The sequence below is a fragment of the Tachyglossus aculeatus genome, chromosome 22 (genome assembly GCF_015852505.1).
Source record: "Tachyglossus aculeatus isolate mTacAcu1 chromosome 22, mTacAcu1.pri, whole genome shotgun sequence".
In the NCBI taxonomy this organism is placed as follows: domain Eukaryota; kingdom Metazoa; phylum Chordata; class Mammalia; order Monotremata; family Tachyglossidae; genus Tachyglossus; species Tachyglossus aculeatus.
In genome coordinates, this window is record NC_052087.1 from 34,141,073 (window position 1) to 34,166,885 (window position 25,813).

At 45.7% G+C, this 25,813-nt stretch overlaps 2 protein-coding genes and 2 pseudogenes across 2 annotated transcripts; all 4 read left to right on the forward strand.

Moving 5' to 3' along the window:
- Positions 1-1,448: 1,448 nt before the first annotated feature.
- Positions 1,449-2,385, forward strand: LOC119943763 (annotated as a pseudogene).
- Positions 2,386-6,959: 4,574 nt separating this feature from the next.
- On the forward strand, positions 6,960-7,895 carry LOC119943768 (olfactory receptor 4D9-like). Its single transcript, XM_038764929.1, has one exon. The coding sequence runs from the start codon at positions 6,960-6,962 to the stop codon at positions 7,893-7,895; it is 936 nt and encodes a 311-aa protein (XP_038620857.1).
- Positions 7,896-14,427: 6,532 nt separating this feature from the next.
- Positions 14,428-15,363, forward strand: LOC119943747 (olfactory receptor 4D9-like). Its single transcript, XM_038764905.1, has one exon. The coding sequence runs from the start codon at positions 14,428-14,430 to the stop codon at positions 15,361-15,363; it is 936 nt and encodes a 311-aa protein (XP_038620833.1).
- A 4,808-nt stretch (positions 15,364-20,171) lies between these two features.
- LOC119944111 lies at positions 20,172-20,905 on the forward strand (annotated as a pseudogene).
- The last annotated feature ends 4,908 nt before the right edge of the window (positions 20,906-25,813 follow it).

The window sequence follows — 25,813 nt, forward strand, 5'->3', positions numbered from 1 at the left end:
CTCTTCTCACCCTTCCTTGGACTTTGAGCCCCATGTGGGACCTGATTATCTTGTCCCTACCTTAGTGCTTCGTGTCCACTAATTCTGATGTCTTCTGGTCAGCAAGACCCACCCACCCCACCACTGACCTGGTGGCCCCCGGCAATCCTTTTTTGTGTCATCTGGCCCTATGGGACAGACAGACCCACACAATAATTGTGGTAATTGGTAAGCTCTGTGTCAAGGACTGTACTAAGCTTTGGAGGTAGATTCAAGAAAATCTGGTCAATCAATCATACTGGCTACTACTTACTAGTGCTTACTAGGTACAGAGCATTGTATTAAGCACTTGGGAGAATACAATGTAACATAGTTGGTATACTTCCCTGCCAAGTGCAGTCCCTGTCTCTCAGTGGGCTCACAGTCTGATTGGGTGGCAGAACATGTGTTCAATCCCCATTTTACAGATAAGGGAACTGAGACACAGAAAAATTAGATGACTTGCCCAAGGTTACCCAGCAGACAGTTGGCAGAGCAGGGATTAGAACCCAGGTCCTCTGACTCCCGGGCCCTGGGTCTTTCCACTGGGCCACGCTGTGCACTCACTTCTCTTCTCACCAGCCCACATTTATTCATTCAATCCTATTTATTGAGCGCTTACTGTGTGCAGAACACTGTACTAAGCGCTTGGGAAGTACAAGTTGGCAACATATAAAGACGGTCCCTACTCAACACTGGGCTCACATCACCCTGCAGAGGCAGGGTAGGGTATTGCCAACAGCATCCAACTTCCACCCACTCACTGAGAGGGGATTTTAGCCAGAAAGTAATAATAATAATGATGGTATTAAATAAGCAATTACTATGTGCCAAACACTATTCATTCATTCATTCAATCGTATTTACTGAGCACTTACTGTATGCAGAGCACTGTACTAAGCGCTTGGGAAGTACAAGTTGGCAACGTATAGAGACGGTCCCTACCCAACAACGGGCTCGCAGCCTAAGCACTGGGGTAAACACAAGGTTATTGTGATGGACTCAGTCCCTCTCCCAAGTGGGGCTCGCAGTCTCAATCCCCATTTTACAGATGAGGTAACTGAAGCCCAGAGAAGTGAAGTGACTTGCCTAAGGTCACACAACAGACAAGTGGCAGAGCCAGGATTAGAACTCAGATTCTTCTGACTTCCAGGCCGGAGCTCTATCCACTGGGCCACGTTGCTTTGCTAAAATAATGATAGTATGTGTTAAGTGCTAACTATATGCCAGGCACTATACTAAACACTGGGGTGGAAACAAGTAAATTGAGTTGGACAAAAGGCTGAGGAAAGGGGAAAGTTATCAAAGGATTTCCAAGGACGGCTAAAGAATTCCCCAACATAGTAGGAAGACACTTTCCTTGTTACCGAGTCCCCATTTATAATTATCTCATTTCCTCTCCAGATGTTCTTGGAAGAGGAGGATGGAGGATGGCACTAGGAAATCAAACCAGGGTTTCAGAATTTATTTTCCGAGGACTGACCCAGTCTCGGGAACTGAGCTACGTCTTATTTGTGCTTTTGTTTCTTTTGTACGTCATCACTATTTCAGCTAACCTCCTCATCATAGTCACAGTGACTTGGGAATCTCGTCTCCACCTGCCCATGTATTTCTTGCTCCGTAATCTATCCATCCTAGATATCTCCTTTTCCTGCATCACGATTCCCAAGGTCCTGGTGGATCTTCTTTCCAAAAGAAAAGCCATCTCCTTCAACGGCTGCCTCACTCAGATATTTTTCTTCCACCTCCTTGGTGGGGCAGATATTTTTTCTCTCTCTGTCATGGCGTATGACAGATACGTGGCAATCTCGAAGCCCCTGCGCTATGTAACCATCATGAACAAGGGGACGTGTTTTGGGTTGGTGGCTGCTTCCTGGGTGGGGGGATTTGTCCATTCCGTGGTCCAAATTTTTCTGTTCCTACCATTACCCTTCTGTGGACCCAACGTCCTAGATGGTTTCTTCTGTGATGTCCCCCGGATACTTAAACTTTCTTGCACCAGTGTCTTCACTACAGAGCTGTTGATGATCTCTAACAACGGTATGATCTCCTCCCTGTGGTTTGTCTTGCTCATTGGGTCCTACACAGTTATCTTGGCCATGCTGAGATCTCACTCTGGGGAAGGGAAAAAAAAAAGCCATCGCCACCTGCACTTCCCACATGACAGTGGTCACTCTGCACTTTGTTCCATGTATCTACCTCTACGCTCGGCCCTTCACGGCCCTGCCTACGGACACGGCAGTGTCTGTCACCTTAGCCGGAATTGTCCCCGTCCTGAACCCCATCATATATACCCTGAGGAACCACGAGATGATGCTGGCCATGAAGAGACTGAAGAAAAGAGTTACACCATCAGGAAGGGAATGAAAATTACAATAAACTGGGGGAGAGAACTGAGAGTGGTTGTCGGGTTTTCATTCAATTTTCCAAGAAGGACTTGGTGATGCATGTCAACCTTGGAGGACAAGATTCACAAACAGTAAGGGACAAGGTAATATGATTCAGCTTTGGAAGACAAGAGACGCAGAAACAGACAGGGATTGGTGATACCTGTTAGCCTTGGAGGACTAGAGACTCAGAAGCATTTAGAACCTGTGTCCTCCTACCACCGCATTGATTTCCCTTGAGTGTCTGTTCTGAGGCTGCAAACCAAATTCCCATAATGGAGAATTGTTTTCTACTCACAGGGCACTTTCCAATTGAAGATCTCAGAGGGACTCCCCACCTACTACTATAGCTTAGTCTTTACTTCACACTGCCTTTCCACATTTTCTACAGCCAAGCCCGGGGGAGATAAGAGAATAAGAAATTCCATGTCAGAAGAAATCTATTTCCCTGCCCGGATTTCTCCAACCAGAAACAATTTTTCCTTCATTTATTTTTCTTCATTTTGTTTTTCACTGGTACAAGTGGAAAGAGCAGACTTCCACTCACTAATCATCTTTTAGATGCTGGTTTGGTGTGAGGGTGATGTCTTAACCTGTGGAGATAGCTGTAAGGTGAGAGGAGACAGTAGAGCTCCTATCTCAGGATGCAGAAACAAGGTCACTGCAATCCAGTGCAAGGGCGGGTGTGCGAATCATCAGTGAAGGCTGAACTCTGAGTCTCATTTCCGGGGAACGGTTGAGGGGAGATGATGCTATCTATTCAGGGATAAATCAATGTTGGTAATTTGGCTGAATTAGCTCAGTTGGGAGAGCATTAGACTGAAGATCGAAAGGTCCCTGATTTGATCCCAGGATTTGGCAGAGAGTTTTGCCTCACAAAAGTGAATTTTGTTTTGGTGGTTGGGGTTCGGGGAGGCGGGGGCGGCGGGGTTGTTTTTCGTGTTTTGTTTTGTTGCAAGTACTGATGTGGAGCTCCTGAGAAGAGTACCAACTAGGGCCAAACTCTGATCTTTAATGGCATTCAAACCATTTGGGACTTGAGCATCACTTTTTTAACTCTTCATTATGGCCCCAGTCATGCAGAACCCCGACAGGTGGGGCACCCCAAACAAGGGTGGGTAAGTAAGGTTTTGGAGGGAGAGCCACCTGATCCGGCTCCCAGCGCCACTATCCAAAAGGATGAACCTCTTCCCACAGGGCGAGACGCAGGGCAGGGAGAGCAGGAATGCGGGGTCACAGGTGAAGGGCATTGGGAATAAGGGGAGAAAGAGATAGAGGGATAGAAAAGAGGTGGAGAAAGTTGGAATGGTGTTGGTGGTGGCAGGGTGGAAGTAGGGGGGGAGGTTTGGATACCCAGAATAATGACCTCTTGTTTTTCTTCTTTGAAACTCTTTGATTCTGGCCCGTTTGAACTGAGGGCTGGGAGTCTTGTGTACATAGAGTTTTAACTGAGACATTGCTACTGCTGATGTTCATTAATAGACATTGATTGAGCACAGAGAATCCACTAGATGTGGAGAATACTACATAATGAATCTAGGAATCAATCCATCAGTAGTGTATATGGAGCACTTTCTGTGTGCAGACCACTGTAGTAAGAACTTGGGAGAGTACAATATGACAATGCAACAGACTTCGGGCAGATTCAGAAGCAGCAGGTGGCTTCCTGCCTGGCTCATGTCCCCAGTAAGGAGATAATAAAAATAATAATAGTAATAATGGTATTTGTTCAGAGCTAACTATGTGCAAGGCACTTTACTAAGCTCTGGGATAGATACAAGCAAATTGGGTTGGATACAGTCCCTGCCCAGCTCTTAGAGAACAGTACTTTGCATATAGTAAGTGCTTAACAAATGCCATTATTATTATTATTATTATTATTACTATTATGTGAGGAGATAATAAAAACAATAATAGTAATAATGGTATTTGTTAAGAGCTAACTATGTGCAAGTCACTATACTAAGCTCTGAGGTAGATACAAGCAAATCAGGTTGGACATAGTCCCTGTCCCATGTAGGCCTCACAGTTTCAACCCCCATTTTACACTTACTGAGGCACAGAGAAGTAAAGTGACTCACCCAAGGTCACACAGCAGACAAGTGGCAAAGCCAGGCTTAGAACCCATGCTGCTTATGAGATGGAAAAGCTCATGGAGTGAACCGTGAGGAGGCCTCCAGAACAGCGTTGAGTGACTGTCTGGGGTGGAGCCGAGAATCCGCTGACTGTCCGGACCGTTCTTCCTCGCTCCTCAGAGGCCGGACTGTCGTTCCCTGGTTGGAGTTGGCTGGCCCTGACAGGGCTGAGGAGACCTGATCTCAGAGCTCTGAAAGCCCACAGAAAGGTATTGTCTGGATTATAAGAATTGTGGTATCGGTTAAGCGCTTATTATTATTCATTCATTCATTCAATCATATTTATTGAGCGCTTACTGTGTGCAGAGCACTGTACTAAGAGCTTGGGAAGTACAAGTAGGCAACATATAGAGACGGACCCTACCCAACAACGGGCTCACAGTTATTGTGTTCCAGGCTCTGTACTAAACGCAGAGGTAGGCAAAATACAATCTGATTATACACAGTTCCAGTTTCACACCGGCTCATGGTCTGAAAGGGAAGGAGATCAAGTGTTGAACTCCCTTTTACAGATGAGAAACTGAGGCACAGAGATGTTAAATGACTTGCCCAAGATCACACAGGAGGCAAGGGACCGAGCCGGGTTTAAAACCCACATCCTCTGACTCCCAGTCCCATGTTCTTCCCACTAAGCCCCAGTGCTTATCAGTAATAATAATAATATTTCTATCTGCCAAGCACTAGCCCTCCAGTACCTCCAGATAACAGAAATCAAAACTGGAGCATCTCCGAAGTTGATTTTCAGACAGTCCACTTAGGGTATAAATTAGCAGTGGAGATAGGAAGAAGTCAGGGTTTTACATTTGGGACTAAGGCTCGGACTAGGGCTTGGATTAGGGTTAGAGTTAAAGTTTGGGTTGTGGTTTAGGTACCATTACAGACTTGACAATACCACTGGTTCAGGATTTAGTAGCTCTCGATTACTCCATTTTAGAAAATGGAGGCCAGGTCTCACTACACCCATAGCTCAGAAGGAGGTGGGGGGCATCCTAATTAATTAATGGTCAAGCACTTACTCTGTGCTAAGCACTGTACTAAGAGCTGGGGTAGATACAAGATAATCAGGCTGGACACAGTTCCTGTCCCACTTGAGGCTCACAATACAAGGAGGGTGTATGATTTAATCCCCAGTTTTGAAACAAGGAAACTAAGGCACAGAGAAGTAAAGTAACTTGCCCAAATTCACTCAGTAGGAAAGGGAAAGAGAGGGATTAGAATCCAGGTCCTCTGATTTTCAGGTCCTTACTCCTTCCACTAGGCCACACGACTTCTCATTCTAATTGGGGAATAAACCTAGAAATGATCCTCTTTCTGATGCCTCCTTTTTCCTGTTCCTCTCTGCTAGACTTCCTTCTGCTCACACTTTCCCTCCCTTCCCCTTTTCCCTACAGCTCTTTGTATCTGGATGGGCTGAGAAATAGAAGTTCTGGACATTTACCCAACTGCTGCAGGGACTCGCTTGAGGTTTTTGAAACAAGAGGCCTCATTGAAGGAGCAGAGCGGCCTATTGGAAAGAGCACTGGCTTGAAAGTCAAAGGACCTTGGTTCTAATTCTTGCACCACAACATACCTGCTGTGTCTCCTTGGGTAAGGCATTTAACTTCTCCGCACCTTAGTTTTGTCATCTGTAAAATGGAGATTCAAACCCTCTTTTCCCCACTAGAAAAGAGCCCCATATGGGACCTGATTATCTTGTCTCTTACCATACAAGGCTGATTCCTTCAGCCCCACATAATAATCATGGCATTTAGTAAGCTCTGTGTCAAGCTCTGTACTAAGCACCAGGGGTATATACACAAGATAATCAGGTCAATTGTTCAATTATATTTCTTGAGCACTTCCTATGTGCAGAACGTACGGACTCTCTGAAGTGTACTGTACTAAGCACTTGGGAGAGTACAATTTAACAAAGTTGTTATACTTCCCTGCCCAGTGAAGTCCCCGTGTCTCACTGGGCTCACAGTCTAAGTGGGTGGGAGAACAGGTGTTCGATCCCCATTTTCAGAGATGGGAACTGAGGCACAGAGTAGTTGGATGACGTGCCCAAGGACACCAAGCAGGCAGCTGGCAGAACGGGAATTAGAACCCAGGTCCTCTGTCTCCTGGGCCATGGGTCTTTCCACTGGATCACCCTGTCCACTCACTTCTCTTCTCCCAAACCCCATTACCCTGCTGAGGCAGGGTAAGGCATTGTCACCAACAACTAACTTCCACAGCATGACTGAGAAGGGACTTTAGCCAGAAAGTGTGAGGAAAAGTTCTGTTGAAATGGGATTGCTAGGGGAACGTTACCAAAGGATTTCTGAGGACAGCTAAAGAATTTCCAAACATAATAGGAAGGCACTTTCCTTGTTACCGAGACCTGGTCTACATTCATCTCATTTCCTTTCTAGGCATTCTTGGAACAAGAGGATGGAGAATGGATCTAGGAAATCACAGCAGGGTTTCAGAATTTTTGTTCCGGGGACTGACCCAGTCTCGGGAACTGAGCTTCGTCTTATTTGTGCTTTTGTTCGTTTTGTTTGTGTTAAATGTGTTGGCAAACCTCCTCATCATTGTCACCGTGACTTGGGAGTCTCGTCTCCACCTGCCCATGTATTTCCTGCTCCGTAATCTGTCCATCCTAGATATCTCCCTTTCCTACATCACTATTCCCAAGGTCCTGGTGGATCTTCTTTCCAAGAGAAAAGCCATCTCCTTCAACGGTTGCTTCACTCAGTTATTTTTCCTCCACTTTCTTGGTGGGGCTGATATTTTTTCGCTCTCTATGATGGCGTATGATCGATATATAGCAATCTCGAAGCCCCTGCACTATGTAACTATCATGAGCAAGGGAACATGTTTTGGGTTGGTGGCTGCTTCCTGGGTGGGGGGATTTGTGCATTCCGTGGTCCAAATTTTTCTGTTGCTGCCATTACCCTTCTGCGGACCCAATGTCCTAGATGGTTTCTTCTGTGATGTCCCCCAGATACTTAAACTTTCCTGCACCAGTGCCTTCACTACAGAGCTGTTGATGATCTCCAGCAACGGTATGATCTCCTCTCTGTGGTTTGTCTTGCTCATTGGGTCCTACACAGTTATCTTGGTCATGCTGAAATCTCACTCTGGGGAAGGGAAAAAAAAAGCCATCGCCACCTGCACTTCCCACATGACAGTGGTCACTCTGCACTTTGTTCCATGCATCTACATCTATGCCCGGCCCTTCACAGCCCTGCCTATGGACACGGCAGTGTCTATCATCTTAACTGGAATTATCCCTGTCCTGAATCCCATCATATACACCTTGAGGAACCATGAGATGATGCAGGCTATGAAGAGACTGAAGAAAAGAGTTTCACATTTTGAAAGGGAATGAAAATCAACATAAATGGCTTCTTTCCTGATCCTTCTTGACCTCTCAACTGCCTTTTTTACGGTTGACCATTCTCTCCTTCTACATCCCAGCCTGCACCCTCCGCTCCTCTGCCGCTAACCTCCTCGACCCCTGGGCCACGTCCTTCCGCCGGCCCGGAATTCCCTCCCTCCACGCATCCGCCAAGCTAGCTCTCTTCCTCCCTTCAAAGCCCTACTGAGAGCTCACCTCCTCCAGGAGGCCTTCCCAGACTGAGCCTTCTTTTTCCTCTCCTCCTCCCCATCCCCCCCCGCCCTACCTCCTTCCCCTCCCCACAGCACTTGTATATATTTGTACAGATTTATTACTCCATTTATTATACTTGCACATATTTATTATTCTATTTATTTTGTTGATGATGTGCATATAGCTATAATTCTATTTGCTCTGATGATTTTGACACCTGTCTATATGTTTTGTTTTGTTGTCTGTCTCCCCCTTCTAGACTGTGAGCCCGCTGTTGCATAGGGACCATCTCTATATGTTGCTGACTTGTACTTCCCAAGTGCTTAGTAAAATGGTCTGCAAACGGTAAGCGCTCAATAAATATGATTGATCGAATAAATGAATGAATCCCCTTCTCCTGGAAACATTATCCAACCCTGGCTTCGTGGACACTGGCATCTTGTGGTTCTCTTCCTAGTGATCTGGCTGCTTGTTCTCGGTCCTGTTCATTCAATTGTATTTATTGAGTGTTTATTATGAGCAGAGCATTGTACTAAGTGCTTGGAAGGTGCAATGCCTCCTCTGCTTCCCACCCCCTCACTGCTGGTGTCCTTAATGGTTCAGTTCTGTGTCCCCTTCTGTTCTCTATCTACGCCCACTTCCTTGGGGAATACACGGCTTCAACTACCACTTCTTTGGGATGCTACCCAAATCTACATCTCCAGCCCTATCTCTCTTCTTCTCCTCAGTCTTGCATTTCCTCCTGCCTTCAAGACATCTCTACTTGAATGTCCTCACGCCTCGTCTAACTTAACATGCCCCAAACAGTACTTCTTACCTTCCCCACCAAAATCCTGTCCTCTCCTTGACTCTCCCATCACTGTAGATGACACCACCATCCTTTCTGTCTCACAAGCCTGTAACCTTGACATCCTCCTTAACTCTTCTTTCATTCAACCCACATATTCAATCCATCACTAATCCTGTCCGTCCAACCTTCACAACATAGCTAAAATCCGCCCTTTTCCTCCCTTTCCCAACTGCTACCATGTTAATACAGCCCCTCATCCTATACTGCAAGGATAACTGCATCAGCCTCCTTGCTGACCTCCCTGCTTCCTGTCTTCCCCCACTCCAGTCCATAATTCACACTGCTGTCTTTTACCATTTTCCTAAAAAAGGCTTAAGGCCATGTTTACCCTATCCTCAAGAACCTCCAGTGGTTACAAACCCACCTTCTCATCATATAGAAAGTCCTCACTATTGGCTTTAAAGCAATCACCTTGCCGTCTTTTACCACACCTCAATACTCTCCTACTCCAATCCAGCCCACATATTTTGTTCCTCTAGTGCTAACCCTCTCACTGTACTTCAGTCTCTTCTATCTTCCCACTGTCCATCCTCTGGCCTGGAATGCCCTCCGTCCTCATATCCGACAATTACTCTCTCCCATATCAAATCCTTATTGAAGGCACATTTCCTCCAAGAGGCCATCCGTGACTAAACCCTCCTTTCCTCTTCTCCCACTCCCTTCTGCTGCCCTTTATGTGCTCCATTTATTCGTGGCTCAGTGGAGAGAGCACGGGCTTTGGAATCAGAGGTCATGGGTTCAAATCCTGGCTCCGCCAATTGTCAGCTGTGTGACTTTGGGCAAGTCACTTAACTTCTCTGTGCCTCAGTTACCTCATCTGTAAAATGAGGATTAAGATTATGAGCCCTCCGTAGGACAACCCGATCACCTTGTAACCTCCCCAGCGCTTAGAACAGTGTTTTGCACATAGTTAGCGCTTAATAAATGCCATTATTGTTATTATTATTATTTTTATTATTATTATTATCTCCCCACCAGCCCCACAGCATTTATACATAGGTATCTGTAATTAATTTATTTATATTAATATCTGTCTCCCCCTGTAGACTGTAAGCTCAATGTGGGCAAGGAATGTGTCTGCTATATCTTTATATTGTACTCTCCCAAGCACACAGTACAGTGCACTGCACACGGTAAGGGCTGAATAAATATGATTGACTAACTGACTGAAATGAATCAAGGAAGGCTTCCTCAAGGAGATATGCTCTCAGAAGGGCTTTGAAGATGGGGAGAGCAGTGGCTTGGTAGGCAACGAGATTAAGAGAGGGGGTCTGACTGAAAGGGAACTGAAAATGGTTACACTACTTTCCAAAAGGGACTTGGTGATACAGGTCAGCATTGGAAGACAAGAGACTCAGAAGCAGTTTGAACCTCCTCCTACCATGGCTTTAATTTCCCTTGAGTATCTGTTGTGAGACTGCAAAGCAAACTCCCAAAATGGTGGAGGGAGTTTTTCATCCAGAACCCAGGAGAATTTTTTTCTACTCACAGGGCACTTTCCACATGAAGATCTCAGAGGGACTCCCCACCTACTGCTATAGCCTAATCCTTAAATCACCCTGCCCTTCCACATTTTCTACAGCCAAGCCTGGAGGAGATAAAAGATTAAGAACCTCAATGTCAGAAGGAATCTATTTCCCTGCGGAGATTCCTCCAAATAGGAACAATTTGTCCTTCATTTTATTTTTCACTGATACATGTGGAAGGAGCAACCGTCCACTTACCCTAATTGTCTTCTAGATGCTAGTTTGGTGCAAGGGTGATGTCTTAATCAATGGAGTAATCTGCAAGGTGAGAGGAGAACAGTAGAGCTACTATCTCAGGACATGGAACCAAAGCTGCTGCAGTCCAGTGCAAGGGTGGGTATGTGTCTCTAAAATGAAGGCTGAACTCTGAGTCTAATTTCCTGGGCACGGTTGACAATAGATGATGCCATCTATTCAGGGGGTGAATCAGTATTGGTAATTCAGGTGAAATAGCTGAGTTGAGAGAATGTTAGACTGAAAATCTCAAGGTCCCTGGTTTGATCCCAGATTTCTGCAGAGGGTTTGGCATCACGAAAGTGGATTTTTTGGGTGGGGGTGAGGTCAGGGTGGAGATTTTCTTTGGTTATGTTTTTGTTGCAAGGATGAGTGCAATGCTCCTGAGGAGAGTACCAGTAAAGTTAAACTCCGTTCTTTGATGGCATTCAAACCATTTGGGAACTCAACATCATTTTTTTAATTCTTCATTATAGTTCCACCCACCCAGGACCTAACTTCACTGTGAGAACTTAACTTCTCTGTGCCTTGGTTTCCTCATCTTCCTCATCGTAGTCACAATGACTTGGGAATCTTGTCTCAATCTGCCCATGTATTTCTTGCTCTGCAATCCATCCATCCTAGATATCTCCTTTTCCTAAGTAAACTAAGATTGGTGAGAACATGGAGAGAAGACAACCTAATCCAGCCCCCAACCCCATCCAAGAGGATGAACCTCATCCTGAGTGGCCATGGGAATGCAGGGTGCAAAGAGTGGGAACGCAAAGTCGCGGGTGTGGATTTTACAGTTCAGGCTGAGGCTCGGGTTAGAGTTGGGGTTAAGGTTAGAGTTAGGGTTTGGATTAGGGTTTAGGTAATAATAATAATGATGATATTTGTTAAGTGCTTACTACGTGCCAAGCATTGTTGTAAGTGCTGGGGTAGATACAAGGTTAGCAGGTTGTCCCACGTGGGGCTCACAATCTTAATCCCCATTTTACAGATGAGGTAATTGAGGCTCAGAGAAGTTAACTGACTTGCCCAAGGTCACCACAGCAGACATGTGGCAGAGTTGGGATTCGAACCCACGACCTCTGATTCCAAAGCCTGGGCTCTTTCCACTAAGGCTTGCCGGGGGGCCACCAGGGCATTGGTGGGGTGGGTGTGGACCAGGGCCATCATTTCTCAGGCTCCTTTTATGCTGTCCCCTGTCTCAGAGAGCAGCCTAGACCAGGCTTGGAAAACTAATTATCACTGTGGTATTCATTAAGAGCTTACAATGTTCCAAGCACTGGGTAGATAAAAGGAGTCAGGTCAGACTCCTTCCTAACCATCAATCTCACTGCCCAAGTGAGCTGTCCTGCAATAGGATAATTATAGTATTTGGTAAGCGCTTACTATGTGCCAATCTGTCAGTCAGTCAGTGGTATTTGGGTCAGAATCTATTAACTCTTGAATGTTCAAATTTAAAAACGGGAAACCAGGTCTCACAGCATCCCTAGCTCAGAAAGATGTAGGGGATATCCTAATTAATTAATTATTAATCAAGCCCTTATTCCGTGCCAGGCACTATACTAAACACTGAGGTAGATACAACATAATTAAGCTGGACACCATCCCTGTCCCCACATGGACCTCAAAATCTAAGTAGGAAGAGGTATAATTTAATCCCCAGTTTACAGATGAGGAAACCAAGGCGCAGAAACATAAAGCGACTTCCACAAAGTCACTCAGTAGGCAAGAGAGAGAAGGGGATTAGAACCCAGGTCCTCTGACTTTCAGTCCTGTACTCCTTCAACTAGGCCATGCCACTTTTCATTCTAATTGGGGAATAAACCTGGAAATGATCCTCTCTCTGATGTCTCCTTGCTCCTGTTCCTCTCTGCTATGCTCCCTTCTGCTCACACTTTCCCTCCCCTCCCCTCGTCCCTACACTCTTTGTATCTGGATGGTCTGAGAATTAGTGCTCTGGACACTTACCCAACCGCTGCAGAGACTCACTTGAGGTTTTTAAGACAAGAGGCCTCATCACAGGAGCAGTGTGGCCTACTGGAAAGAGCATGGCCCTGGGCGTCAGAGGATCTGGGTTCTAATTCCTGCTCCACCACATACCTGCTGTGTCTCCTTGGGCAAGTCACTTAACTTCTCTGTGCCTTAGTTTCCTCATCTGTAGAATGGAAATTCGATACCTCTTCTCACCCTTGCTTGGACTTTGAGCCCCATGTGGGACCTGATTTTCTTGTCTCTACCTTAGTGCTTAGTGTCCACTAATTCTGATTCTTCTGGTCAGCAAGACCCACCCACCCCCACCACTGACCTGGTGGCCCCCGGCAATCCTTTTTTGTGTCATCTGCCCCTGTGGGACAGACAGACCCACACAATAATCGCGGTAATTGGTAAGCTCTGTGTCAAGGACTGTACTAAGCTTTGGAGGTAGATTCAAGAAAATCTGAAGCACTTATTAAGTGCTTACTAGGTGCAGAGCACTGTACTAAGCACTCGGGAGACTACAATGTAACACAGTTGGTATACTTCCCCTGCCAAGTGCAGTACCTGTCTCTCAGTGGGCTCACAGTCTGATTGGGTGGCAGAACAGGTGTTCAATCCCCATTTTACAGATAAGGGAACTGAGACACAGAAAAATTAGATGACTTGCCCAAGGTTACCCAGCAGACAGTTGGCAGAGTAGGGATTAGAACCCAGATCCTCTGACTCCCGGGCCCTGGGTCTTTCCACTGGGCCATGCTGGCCACTCACTTCTCTTCTCTATGTGTTGCCAATCTGTACTTCCCAAGCGCTTAGTACAGTGCTCTGCACATAGTAAGTGCTCAATAAATACGATTGATTGATTGATTGATTGATTGATTCTCACCAATCCACATTCATTCATTCAATCGTACTTATTGAGCGCTTACTGTGTGCAGAACACTGTACTAAGCGCTTGGGAAGTACAAGTTGGCAACATATAAAGACAGTCCCTACCCAACAGTGGGCTCACATCACCCTGCAGAGTCAGGGTAGGGGTATTGCCAACAACACCCAACTTCCACCCCTCCACTGATAGGGGATTTTAGCCAGAAAGTAATAATAATAATAATGATGATGGTATTAAATAAGCAATTACTATGTGCCAAACATCATTCATTCAATCGTATTTACTGAGCACTTACTGTATGCAGAGCACTGTACTAAGCGCTTGGGAAGTACAAGTTGGCAACGTATAGAGATGGTCCCTACCCAACAACGGGCTCACAGCCTAAGCACTGGGGTAAACACAAGGTTATTGTGATGGACTCAGTCCCTCTCCCAAGTGGGGCTCGCAGTCTCAATCCCCATTTTGTAGATGAGGTAACTGAAGCCCAGAGAAGTGAAATGACTTGCCTAAGGTCACACAACAGACAAGTGGCAGAGCCAGGATTAGAACTCAGATTCTTCTGACTCCCAGGCCAGAGCTCTATCCACTGGGCCACGTTACTTTGCTAAAATAATGATGGTGTGTGTTAAGTGCTAACTATATGCCAGGCACTATACTAAACACTGGGGTGGAAACAAGTAAATTGAGTTGGACAAAAGGCTGAGGAAAGGGGAAAGTTATCAAAGGATTTCCAAGGACGGCTAAAGAATTCCCAACATAGTAGGAAGACACTTTTCTTGTTACTGAGTCCCCATTTATAATTATCTCATTTCCTCTCCAGACGTTCTTGGAAGAGGAGGATGGAGGATGGCGCTAGGAAATCACACCAGGGTTTCAGAATTTATTTTCCAAGGACTGACCCAGTCTCGGGAACTGAGCTACGTCTTATTTGTGCTTTTGTTTCTTTTGTACGTCATCACTATTTCAGCTAACCTCCTCATCATAGTCACAGTGACTTGGGAATCTCGTCTCCACCTGCCCATGTATTTCTTGCTCCGTAATCTATCCATCCTAGATATCTCCTTTTCCTGCATCACGATTCCCAAGGTCCTGGTGGATCTTCTTTCCAAGAGAAAAGCCATCTCCTTCAATGGCTGCCTCACTCAGATATTTTTCTTCCACCTCCTTGGTGGGGCAGATATTTTTTCTCTCTCTGTCATGGCGTATGACAGATACGTGGCAATCTCGAAGCCCCTGCGCTATGTAACCATCATGAACAAGGGGACGTGTTTTGGGTTGGTGGCTGCTTCCTGGGTGGGGGGATTTGTGCATTCCGTGGTCCAGATTTTTCTGTTGCTGCCATTACCCTTCTGTGGACCCAACGTCCTAGATGGTTTCTTCTGTGATGTCCCCCAGATACTTAAACTTTCTTGCACCAGTGTCTTCACTACAGAGCTGTTGATGATCTCCAACAACGGTATGATCACCTCCCTGTGGTTTGTCTTGCTCATTGGGTCCTACACAGTTATCTTGGCCATGCTGAGATCTCACTCTGGGGAAGGAAAAAAAAAAGCCATCGCCACCTGCACTTCCCACATGACAGTGGTCACTCTGCACTTTGTTCCATGTATCTACGTCTACGCTCGGCCCTTCACGGCCCTGCCTACGGACACGGCAGTGTCTGTCACCTTAGCCGGAGTTGTCCCCGTCCTGAACCCCATCATATATACCCTGAGGAACCACGAGATGATGCTGGCCATGAAGAGACTGAAGAAAAGAGTTACACAATCAGGAAGGGAATGAAAAGTACAATAAACTGGGGGAGAGAACTGAGAGTGGTTGTCGGGTTTTCATTCAATTTTCCAAGAAGGACTTGGTGATGCGTGTCAACCTTGGAGGACAAGATTCACAAACAGACAGGGACAAGGTAATATGATTCAGCTTTGGAAGACAAGAGACGCAGAAACAGACAGGGATTGGTGATACCTGTTAGCCTTGGAGGACTAGAGACTCAGAAGCATTTAGAACCTGTGTCCTCCTACCACCGCATTGATTTCCCTTGAGTGTCTGGTCTGAGGCTGCAAACCAAATTCCCAAAATGGAGAATTGTTTTCTACTCACAGGGCACTTTCCAATTGAAGATCTCAGAGGGACTCCCCACCTACTACTATAGCTTAGTCCTTACTTCACACTGCCTTTTCACATTTTCTACAGCCAATCCCGGGGGAGATAAGAGAATAAGAAATTCCATGTCAGAAGAAATCTATTTCCCTGCCCGGATTCCTCCAACCAGAAACAATTTTTCCTTCATTTATTTTTCTTTCATTTTGTTTTTCACTGGTACAAGTGGAAAGAGCAGACTTCCACTCACTAATCATCTTTTAGATGCTGGTTTGGTGTGAGGGTGATGTCTTAACCTGTGGAGATAGCTGTAAGGTGAGAGGAGACAGTAGAGCTCCTATCTCAGGATGCAGAAACAAGGTCACTGCAATCCAGTGCAAGGGTGGGTGTGCGAATCATCAGTGAAGGCTGAACTCTGAGTCTCATTTCCTGGGAACGGTTGAGGGTAGATGATGCTATCTATTCAAGGATAAATCAATGTTGGTAATTTGGTTGAATTAGCTCAGTTGGAAGAGCATTAGACTGAAGATCGAAAGGTCCCTGATTTGATCCCAGGATTTCGCAGAGAGCTTTGCCTCACAAAAGTGAATTTTCTTTTTTTGGTGGTTAGGGTTCGGGGCGGTGGGGGTTGTTTTTTCGTGTTTTGTTTTGTTGCAAGTACTGATGTGGAGCTCCTGAGGAGAGTACCAACTAGGCCAAAACTCTGATCTTTCATGGCATTCAAACCATTTGGGACTTGAGCATCACTTTTTTAACTCTTCATTATGGCCCCAGCCACGCAGAACCCCGACAGGTGGGGCACCCCAAACAAGGCTGGGTAAGTAAGGTTTTGGAGGGAGAGCCACCTGATCCGGCTCCCAGCACCACTAACCGAAAGGATGAACCTCTTCCCACAGGGCGAGACAGCAGGGCAGGGAGAGCAGGAATGTGGGGTCACAGGTGAAGGGCATTGGGAAGAAGGGGAGAAAGAGATGGAGGGATAGGAAAGAGGTGGAGAAAGTTGGAATGGTGTTGGTGGTGGCAGGGTGGAAGTAGTGGGGGAGGTTTGGATTCCCAGAATAATGACCTCTTGTTTTTCTTGTTTGAAACTCTTTGATTGTGGCCTGTTTGAACTGAGGGCTGGGAGTCCTTTGTACATAGAGTTTTAACTGAGACATTGCTACTGCTGATGTTCATTAATAGACATTGATTGAGCACAGAGAATCCACTAGATGTGGAGAATACTACATAATGAATCTAGGAATCAATCCATCAGTAGTGTATATGGAGCACTTCTGTGTGCAGAGCACTGTACTAAGAACTTGGGAGAGTACAATATGACAATACAACAGACTTCGGGCAGATTCAGAAGCAGCAGGTGGCTTCCTCCCGGGCTCATGTCCCCAGTAAGGAGATAATAAAAATAATAATAGTAATAATGGTATTTGTTCAGAGCTAACTATGTGCAAGGCACTTTACTAAGCTCTGGGGTAGATACAAGCAAATTGGGTTGGATACAGTCCCTGCCCAGCTCTTAGAACAGTACTTTGCATATAGTAAGTGCTTAACAAATGCCATTATTATTATTATTATTATTATTATTACTATTATGTGAGGAGATAATAAAAACAATAATAGTAATAATGGTATTTGTTAAGAGCTAACTATGTGCAAGGCACTATACTAAGCTCTGAGGTAGATACAAGCAAATCAGGTTGGACATAGTCCCTGTCCCCATGTAGGCCTCACAGTTTCAACCCCCATTTTACACTTACTGAGGCACAGAGAAGTAAAGTGACTCACCCAAGGTCACACAGCAGACAAGTGGCAAAGCCAGGCTTAGAACCCATGCTGCTTATGAGATGGAAAAGCTCATGGAAGTGAAACCGTGAGGAGGCCTCCAGAACAGCGTTGAGTGACTGTCTGGGGTGGAGCCGAGAATCCGCTGACTGTCCGGACTGTTCTTCCTCGCTCCTCAGAGGCCAGACTGTCGTTCCCTGGTTGGAGTTGGCTGGCCCTGACAGGGCTGAGGAGACCTGATCTCAGAGCTCTGAAAGCCCACAGAAAGGTATTGTCTGGATTATAAGAATTGTGGTATCGGTTAAGCGCTTATTATTATTCATTCATTCATTCAATCGTATTTATTGAGCGCTTACTGTGTGCAGAGCACTGTACTAAGAGCTTGGGAAGTACAAGTAGGCAACATATAGAGACGGACCCTACCCAACAACGGGCTCACAGTTATTGTGTTCCAGGCTCTGTACTAAACGCAGAGGTAGGCAAAATACAATCTGATTATACACAGTTCCAGTTTCACACCTGGCTCATGGTCTGAAAGGGAGGGAGATCAGGTGTTGAACTCCCTTTTACAGATGAGAAACTGAGGCACAGAGATGTTAAATGACTTGCCCAAGATCACACAGGAGGCAAGGTACCGAGCCTGGGTTTAAAACCCACAGTCCTCTGACTCCTTAGTCCCATGTTCTTCCCACTAAGCCCACAATGCTTATCAATAATAATAATAATATTTCTATCTGCCAAGCACTAGTCCCTCCAGTAGCCTCCAGATAACAGAAATCAAAACTGGAGCATCTCCGAAGTTGATTTTCAGACAGTCCACTTAGGGTATAAATTAGGCAGTGGAGATAGGAAGAAGTGCAGGGTTTACATTTGGGACTAAGGCTCAGGACTAGGGCTTGGATTAGGGTTAGAGTTAAAGTTTGGGTTGTGGTTTAGGTACCACTACAGACTTGACAATACCTACTGGTTCAGGATTTAGTAACTCTTCGAATACTCACTTTTTGAAAACGGAGGCCAGGTCTCACTAGCACCCCTAGCTCAGAAGGGAGGTGGGGGGACAGTCCTAATTAATTAATAGTCAAGCACTTACTCTGTGCTAAGCACTGTACTAAGAGCTGGGGTAGATACAAGATAATCAGGCTGGACACAGCTCCTGTCCCACTTTGAGGCTCACAATTCAAGCAGGGTGTATGATTTAGTCCCCTGTTTTGAAACAAGGAAACTAAGGCACAGAGAAGTAAAGTAACTTGCCCAAATTCACTCAGTAGGAAAGGGAAAGAGAGGGATTAGAATCCAGGTCCTCTGATTTTCAGGTCCTTAGCTCCTTCCACTAGGCCACACAACGTCTCATTCTAATTGGGGGAATAAACCTAGGAAATGATCCTCTTTCTGATGCCTTCCTTTTTCCTGTTCCTCTCTGCTAGACTTCCTTCTGCTCACACTTTCCCTCCCTTCCCCCTTTTCCCTACAGCTCTTTGTATCTGGATGGGCTGAGAAATAGAAGTTCTGGACATTTACCCAACTGCTGCAGGGACTCGCTTGAGGTTTTTTGAAACAAGAGGCCTCATTGAAGGAGCAGAGCGGCCTATTGGAAAGAGCACTGGCTTGAAAGTCAAAGGACCTTGGTTCTAATTCTTGCACCACAACATACCTGCTGTGTCTCCTTGGGTAAGGCATTTAACTTCTCCGCACCTTAGTTTTGTCATCTGTAAAATGGAGATTCAAACCCTCTTTTCCTCCACTAGAAAAGAGCCCCCATATGGGACCTGATTATCTTGTCTCTTACCATACAAGGCTGATTCCTTCAGCCCCACATAATAATCATGGCATTTAGTAAGCTCTGTGTCAAGCTCTGTACTAAGCACCAGGGGTATATACACAAGATAATCAGGTCAATTGTTCAATTATATTTCTTGAGCACTTCCTATGTGCAGAACGTACGGACTCTCTGAAGTGTACTGTACTAAGCACTTGGGAGAGTACAATTTAACAAAGTTGTTATACTTCCCTGCCCAGTGAAGTCCCCGTGTCTCACTGGGCTCACAGTCTAAGTGGGTGGGAGAACAGGTGTTCGATCCCCATTTTCAGAGATGGGAACTGAGGCACAGAGTAGTTGGATGACGTGCCCAAGGACACCAAGCAGGCAGCTGGCAGAACGGGAATTAGAACCCAGGTCCTCTGTCTCCTGGGCCATGGGTCTTTCCACTGGATCACCCTGTCCACTCACTTCTCTTCTCCCAAACCCCATTACCCTGCTGAGGCAGGGTAAGGCATTGTCACCAACAACTAACTTCCACAGCATGACTGAGAAGGGACTTTAGCCAGAAAGTGTGAGGAAAAGTTCTGTTGAAATGGGATTGCTAGGGGAACGTTACCAAAGGATTTCTGAGGACAGCTAAAGAATTTCCAAACATAATAGGAAGGCACTTTCCTTGTTACCGAGACCTGGTCTACATTCATCTCATTTCCTTTCTAGGCATTCTTGGAACAAGAGGATGGAGAATGGATCTAGGAAATCACAGCAGGGTTTCAGAATTTTTGTTCCGGGGACTGACCCAGTCTCGGGAACTGAGCTTCGTCTTATTTGTGCTTTTGTTCGTTTTGTTTGTGTTAAATGTGTTGGCAAACCTCCTCATCATTGTCACCGTGACTTGGGAGTCTCGTCTCCACCTGCCCATGTATTTCCTGCTCCGTAAATCTGTCCCATCCTAGATATCTCCCTTTCCTACATCACTATTCCCAAGGTCCTGGTGGATCTTCTTTCCAAGAGAAAAGCCATCTCCTTCAACGGTTTGCTTCACTCAGTTATTTTTCCTCCACTTTCTTGGTGGGGCTGATATTTTTTCGCTCTCTATGATGGCGTATGATCGATAAATAGCAATCTCGAAGCCCCTGCACTATGTAACTATCATGAGCAGAGGGAACATGTTTTGGGTTGGTGGCTGCTTCCTGGGTGGGGGGGATTTGTGCATTCCGTGGTCCAAATTTTTCTGTTGCTGCCATTACCCTTCTGCGGACCCAATGTCCTAGATGGTTTTCTTCTGTGATGTCCCCCAGATACTTAAACTTTCCTGCACCAGTGCCTTCACTACAGAGCTGTTGATGATCTTCCAGCAACGGTATGATCTCCTCTCTGTGGTTTGTCTTGCTCATTGGGTCCTACACAGTTATCTTGGTCATGCTGAAATCTCACTCTGGGGAAGGGAAAAAAAAAGCCATCGCCACCTGCACTTCCCACATGACAGTGGTCACTCTGCACTTTGTTCCATGCATCTACATCTATGCCCGGCCCTTCACAGCCCTGCCTATGGACACGGCAGTGTCTATCATCTTAACTGGAATTATCCCTGTCCTGAATCCCATCATATACACCTTGAGGAACCATGAGATGATGCAGGCTATGAAGAGACTGAAGAAAAGAGTTTCACATTTTGAAAGGGAATGAAAATCAACATAAATGGCTTCTTTCCTGATCCTTCTTGACCTCTCAACTGCCTTTTTTACGGTTGACCATTCTCTCCTTCTACATCCCAGCCTGCACCCTCCGCTCCTCTGCCGCTAACCTCCTCGACCCCTGGGCCACGTCCTTCCGCCGGCCCGGAATTCCCTCCCTCCACGCATCCGCCAAGCTAGCTCTCTTCCTCCCTTCAAAGCCCTACTGAGAGCTCACCTCCTCCAGGAGGCCTTCCCAGACTGAGCCTTCTTTTTCCTCTCCTCCTCCCCATCCCCCCCGCCCTACCTCCTTCCCCTCCCCACAGCACTTGTATATATTTGTACAGATTTATTACTCCATTTATTATACTTGCACATATTTATTATTCTATTTATTTTGTTGATGATGTGCATATAGCTATAATTCTATTTGCTCTGATGATTTTGACACCTGTCTATATGTTTTGTTTTGTTGTCTGTCTCCCCCTTCTAGACTGTGAGCCCGCTGTTGCATAGGGACCATCTCTATATGTTGCTGACTTGTACTTCCCAAGTGCTTAGTAAAATGGTCTGCAAACGGTAAGCGCTCAATAAATATGATTGATCGAATAAATGAATGAATCCCCTTCTCCTGGAAACATTATCCAACCCTGGCTTCGTGGACACTGGCATCTTGTGGTTCTCTTCCTAGTGATCTGGCTGCTTGTTCTCGGTCCTGTTCATTCAATTGTATTTATTGAGTGTTTATTATGAGCAGAGCATTGTACTAAGTGCTTGGAAGGTGCAATGCCTCCTCTGCTTCCCACCCCCTCACTGCTGGTGTCCTTAATGGTTCAGTTCTGTGTCCCCTTCTGTTCTCTATCTACGCCCACTTCCTTGGGGAATACACGGCTTCAACTACCACTTCTTTGGGATGCTACCCAAATCTACATCTCCAGCCCTATCTCTCTTCTTCTCCTCAGTCTTGCATTTCCTCCTGCCTTCAAGACATCTCTACTTGAATGTCCTCACGCCTCGTCTAACTTAACATGCCCCAAACAGTACTTCTTACCTTCCCACCAAAATCCTGTCCTCTCCTTGACTCTCCCATCACTGTAGATGACACCACCATCCTTTCTGTCTCACAAGCCTGTAACCTTGACATCCTCCTTAACTCTTCTTTCATTCAACCCACATATTCAATCCATCACTAATCCTGTCCGTCCAACCTTCACAACATAGCTAAAATCCGCCCTTTTCCTCCCTTTCCCAACTGCTACCATGTTAATACAGCCCCTCATCCTATACTGCAAGGATAACTGCATCAGCCTCCTTGCTGACCTCCCTGCTTCCTGTCTTCCCCCACTCCAGTCCATAATTCACACTGCTGTCTTTTACCATTTTCCTAAAAAAGGCTTAAGGCCATGTTTACCCTATCCTCAAGAACCTCCAGTGGTTACAAACCCACCTTCTCATCATATAGAAAGTCCTCACTATTGGCTTTAAAGCAATCACCTTGCCGTCTTTTACCACACCTCAATACTCTCCTACTCCAATCCAGCCCACATATTTTGTTCCTCTAGTGCTAACCCTCTCACTGTACTTCAGTCTCTTCTATCTTCCCACTGTCCATCCTCTGGCCTGGAATGCCCTCCGTCCTCATATCCGACAATTACTCTCTCCCATATCAAATCCTTATTGAAGGCACATTTCCTCCAAGAGGCCATCCGTGACTAAACCCTCCTTTCCTCTTCTCCCACTCCCTTCTGCTGCCCTTTATGTGCTCCATTTATTCGTGGCTCAGTGGAGAGAGCACGGGCTTTGGAATCAGAGGTCATGGGTTCAAATCCTGGCTCCGCCAATTGTCAGCTGTGTGACTTTGGGCAAGTCACTTAACTTCTCTGTGCCTCAGTTACCTCATCTGTAAAATGAGGATTAAGATTATGAGCCCTCCGTAGGACAACCCGATCACCTTGTAACCTCCCCAGCGCTTAGAACAGTGTTTTGCACATAGTTAGCGCTTAATAAATGCCATTATTGTTATTATTATTATTTTTATTATTATTATTATCTCCCCACCAGCCCCACAGCATTTATACATAGGTATCTGTAATTAATTTATTTATATTAATATCTGTCTCCCCCTGTAGACTGTAAGCTCAATGTGGGCAAGGAATGTGTCTGCTATATCTTTATATTGTACTCTCCCAAGCACACAGTACAGTGCACTGCACACGGTAAGGGCTGAATAAATATGATTGACTAACTGACTGAAATGAATCAAGGAAGGCTTCCTCAAGGAGATATGCTCTCAGAAGGGCTTTGAAGATGGGGAGAGCAGTGGCTTGGTAGGCAACGAGATTAAGAGAGGGGGTCTGACTGAAAGGGAACTGAAAATGGTTACACTACTTTCCAAAAGGGACTTGGTGATACAGGTCAGCATTGGAAGACAAGAGACTCAGAAGCAGTTTGAACCTCCTCCTACCATGGCTTTAATTTCCCTTGAGTATCTGTTGTGAGACTGCAAAGCAAACTCCCAAAATGGTGGAGGGAGTTTTTCATCCAGAACCCAGGAGAATTTTTTTCTACTCACAGGGCACTTTCCACATGAAGATCTCAGAGGGACTCCCCACCTACTGCTATAGCCTAATCCTTAAATCACCCTGCCCTTCCACATTTTCTACAGCCAAGCCTGGAGGAGATAAAAGATTAAGAACCTCAATGTCAGAAGGAATCTATTTCCCTGCGGAGATTCCTCCAAATAGGAACAATTTGTCCTTCATTTTATTTTTCACTGATACATGTGGAAGGAGCAACCGTCCACTTACCCTAATTGTCTTCTAGATGCTAGTTTGGTGCAAGGGTGATGTCTTAATCAATGGAGTAATCTGCAAGGTGAGAGGAGAACAGTAGAGCTACTATCTCAGGACATGGAACCAAAGCTGCTGCAGTCCAGTGCAAGGGTGGGTATGTGTCTCTAAAATGAAGGCTGAACTCTGAGTCTAATTTCCTGGGCACGGTTGACAATAGATGATGCCATCTATTCAGGGGGTGAATCAGTATTGGTAATTCAGGTGAAATAGCTGAGTTGAGAGAATGTTAGACTGAAAATCTCAAGGTCCCTGGTTTGATCCCAGATTTCTGCAGAGGGTTTGGCATCACGAAAGTGGATTTTTTGGGTGGGGGGTGAGGTCAGGGTGGAGATTTTCTTTGGTTATGTTTTGTTGCAAGGATGAGTGCAATGCTCCTGAGGAGAGTACCAGTAAAGTTAAACTCCGTTCTTTGATGGCATTCAAACCATTTGGGAACTCAACATCATTTTTTTAATTCTTCATTATAGTTCCACCCACCCAGGACCTAACTTCACTGTGAGAACTTAACTTCTCTGTGCCTTGGTTTCCTCATCTTCCTCATCGTAGTCACAATGACTTGGGAATCTTGTCTCAATCTGCCCATGTATTTCTTGCTCTGCAATCCATCCATCCTAGATATCTCCTTTTCCTAAGTAAACTAAGATTGGTGAGAACATGGAGAGAAGACAACCTAATCCAGCCCCCAACCCCATCCAAGAGGATGAACCTCATCCTGAGTGGCCATGGGAATGCAGGGTGCAAAGAGTGGGAACGCAAAGTCGCGGGTGTGGATTTTACAGTTCAGGCTGAGGCTCGGGTTAGAGTTGGGGTTAAGGTTAGAGTTAGGGTTTGGATTAGGGTTTAGGTAATAATAATAATGATGATATTTGTTAAGTGCTTACTACGTGCCAAGCATTGTTGTAAGTGCTGGGGTAGATACAAGGTTAGCAGGTTGTCCCACGTGGGGCTCACAATCTTAATCCCCATTTTACAGATGAGGTAATTGAGGCTCAGAGAAGTTAACTGACTTGCCCAAGGTCACACAGCAGACATGTGGCAGAGTTGGGATTCGAACCCACGACCTCTGATTCCAAAGCCTGGGCTCTTTCCACTAAGGCTTGCCGGGGGGCCACCAGGGCATTGGTGGGGTGGGTGTGGACCAGGGCCATCATTTCTCAGGCTCCTTTTATGCTGTCCCCTGTCTCAGAGAGCAGCCTAGACCAGGCTTGGAAAACTAATTATCACTGTGGTATTCATTAAGAGCTTACAATGTTCCAAGCACTGGGTAGATAAAAGGAGTCAGGTCAGACTCCTTCCTAACCATCAATCTCACTGCCCAAGTGAGCTGTCTGCAATAGGATAATTATAGTATTTGGTAAGCGCTTACTATGTGCCAATCTGTCAGTCAGTCAGTGGTATTTGGGTCAGAATCTATTAACTCTTGAATGTTCAAATTTAAAAACGGGAAACCAGGTCTCACAGCATCCCTAGCTCAGAAAGATGTAGGGGATATCCTAATTAATTAATTATTAATCAAGCCCTTATTCCGTGCCAGGCACTATACTAAACACTGAGGTAGATACAACATAATTAAGCTGGACACCATCCCTGTCCCACATGGACCTCAAAATCTAAGTAGGAAGAGGTATAATTTAATCCCCAGTTTACAGATGAGGAAACCAAGGCGCAGAAACATAAAGCGACTTCCACAAAGTCACTCAGTAGGCAAGAGAGAGAAGGGGATTAGAACCCAGGTCCTCTGACTTTCAGTCCTGTACTCCTTCAACTAGGCCATGCCACTTTTCATTCTAATTGGGGAATAAACCTGGAAATGATCCTCTCTCTGATGTCTCCTTGCTCCTGTTCCTCTCTGCTATGCTCCCTTCTGCTCACACTTTCCCTCCCCTCCCCTCGTCCCTACACTCTTTGTATCTGGATGGTCTGAGAATTAGTGCTCTGGACACTTACCCAACCGCTGCAGAGACTCACTTGAGGTTTTTAAGACAAGAGGCCTCATCACAGGAGCAGTGTGGCCTACTGGAAAGAGCATGGCCCTGGGCGTCAGAGGATCTGGGTTCTAATTCCTGCTC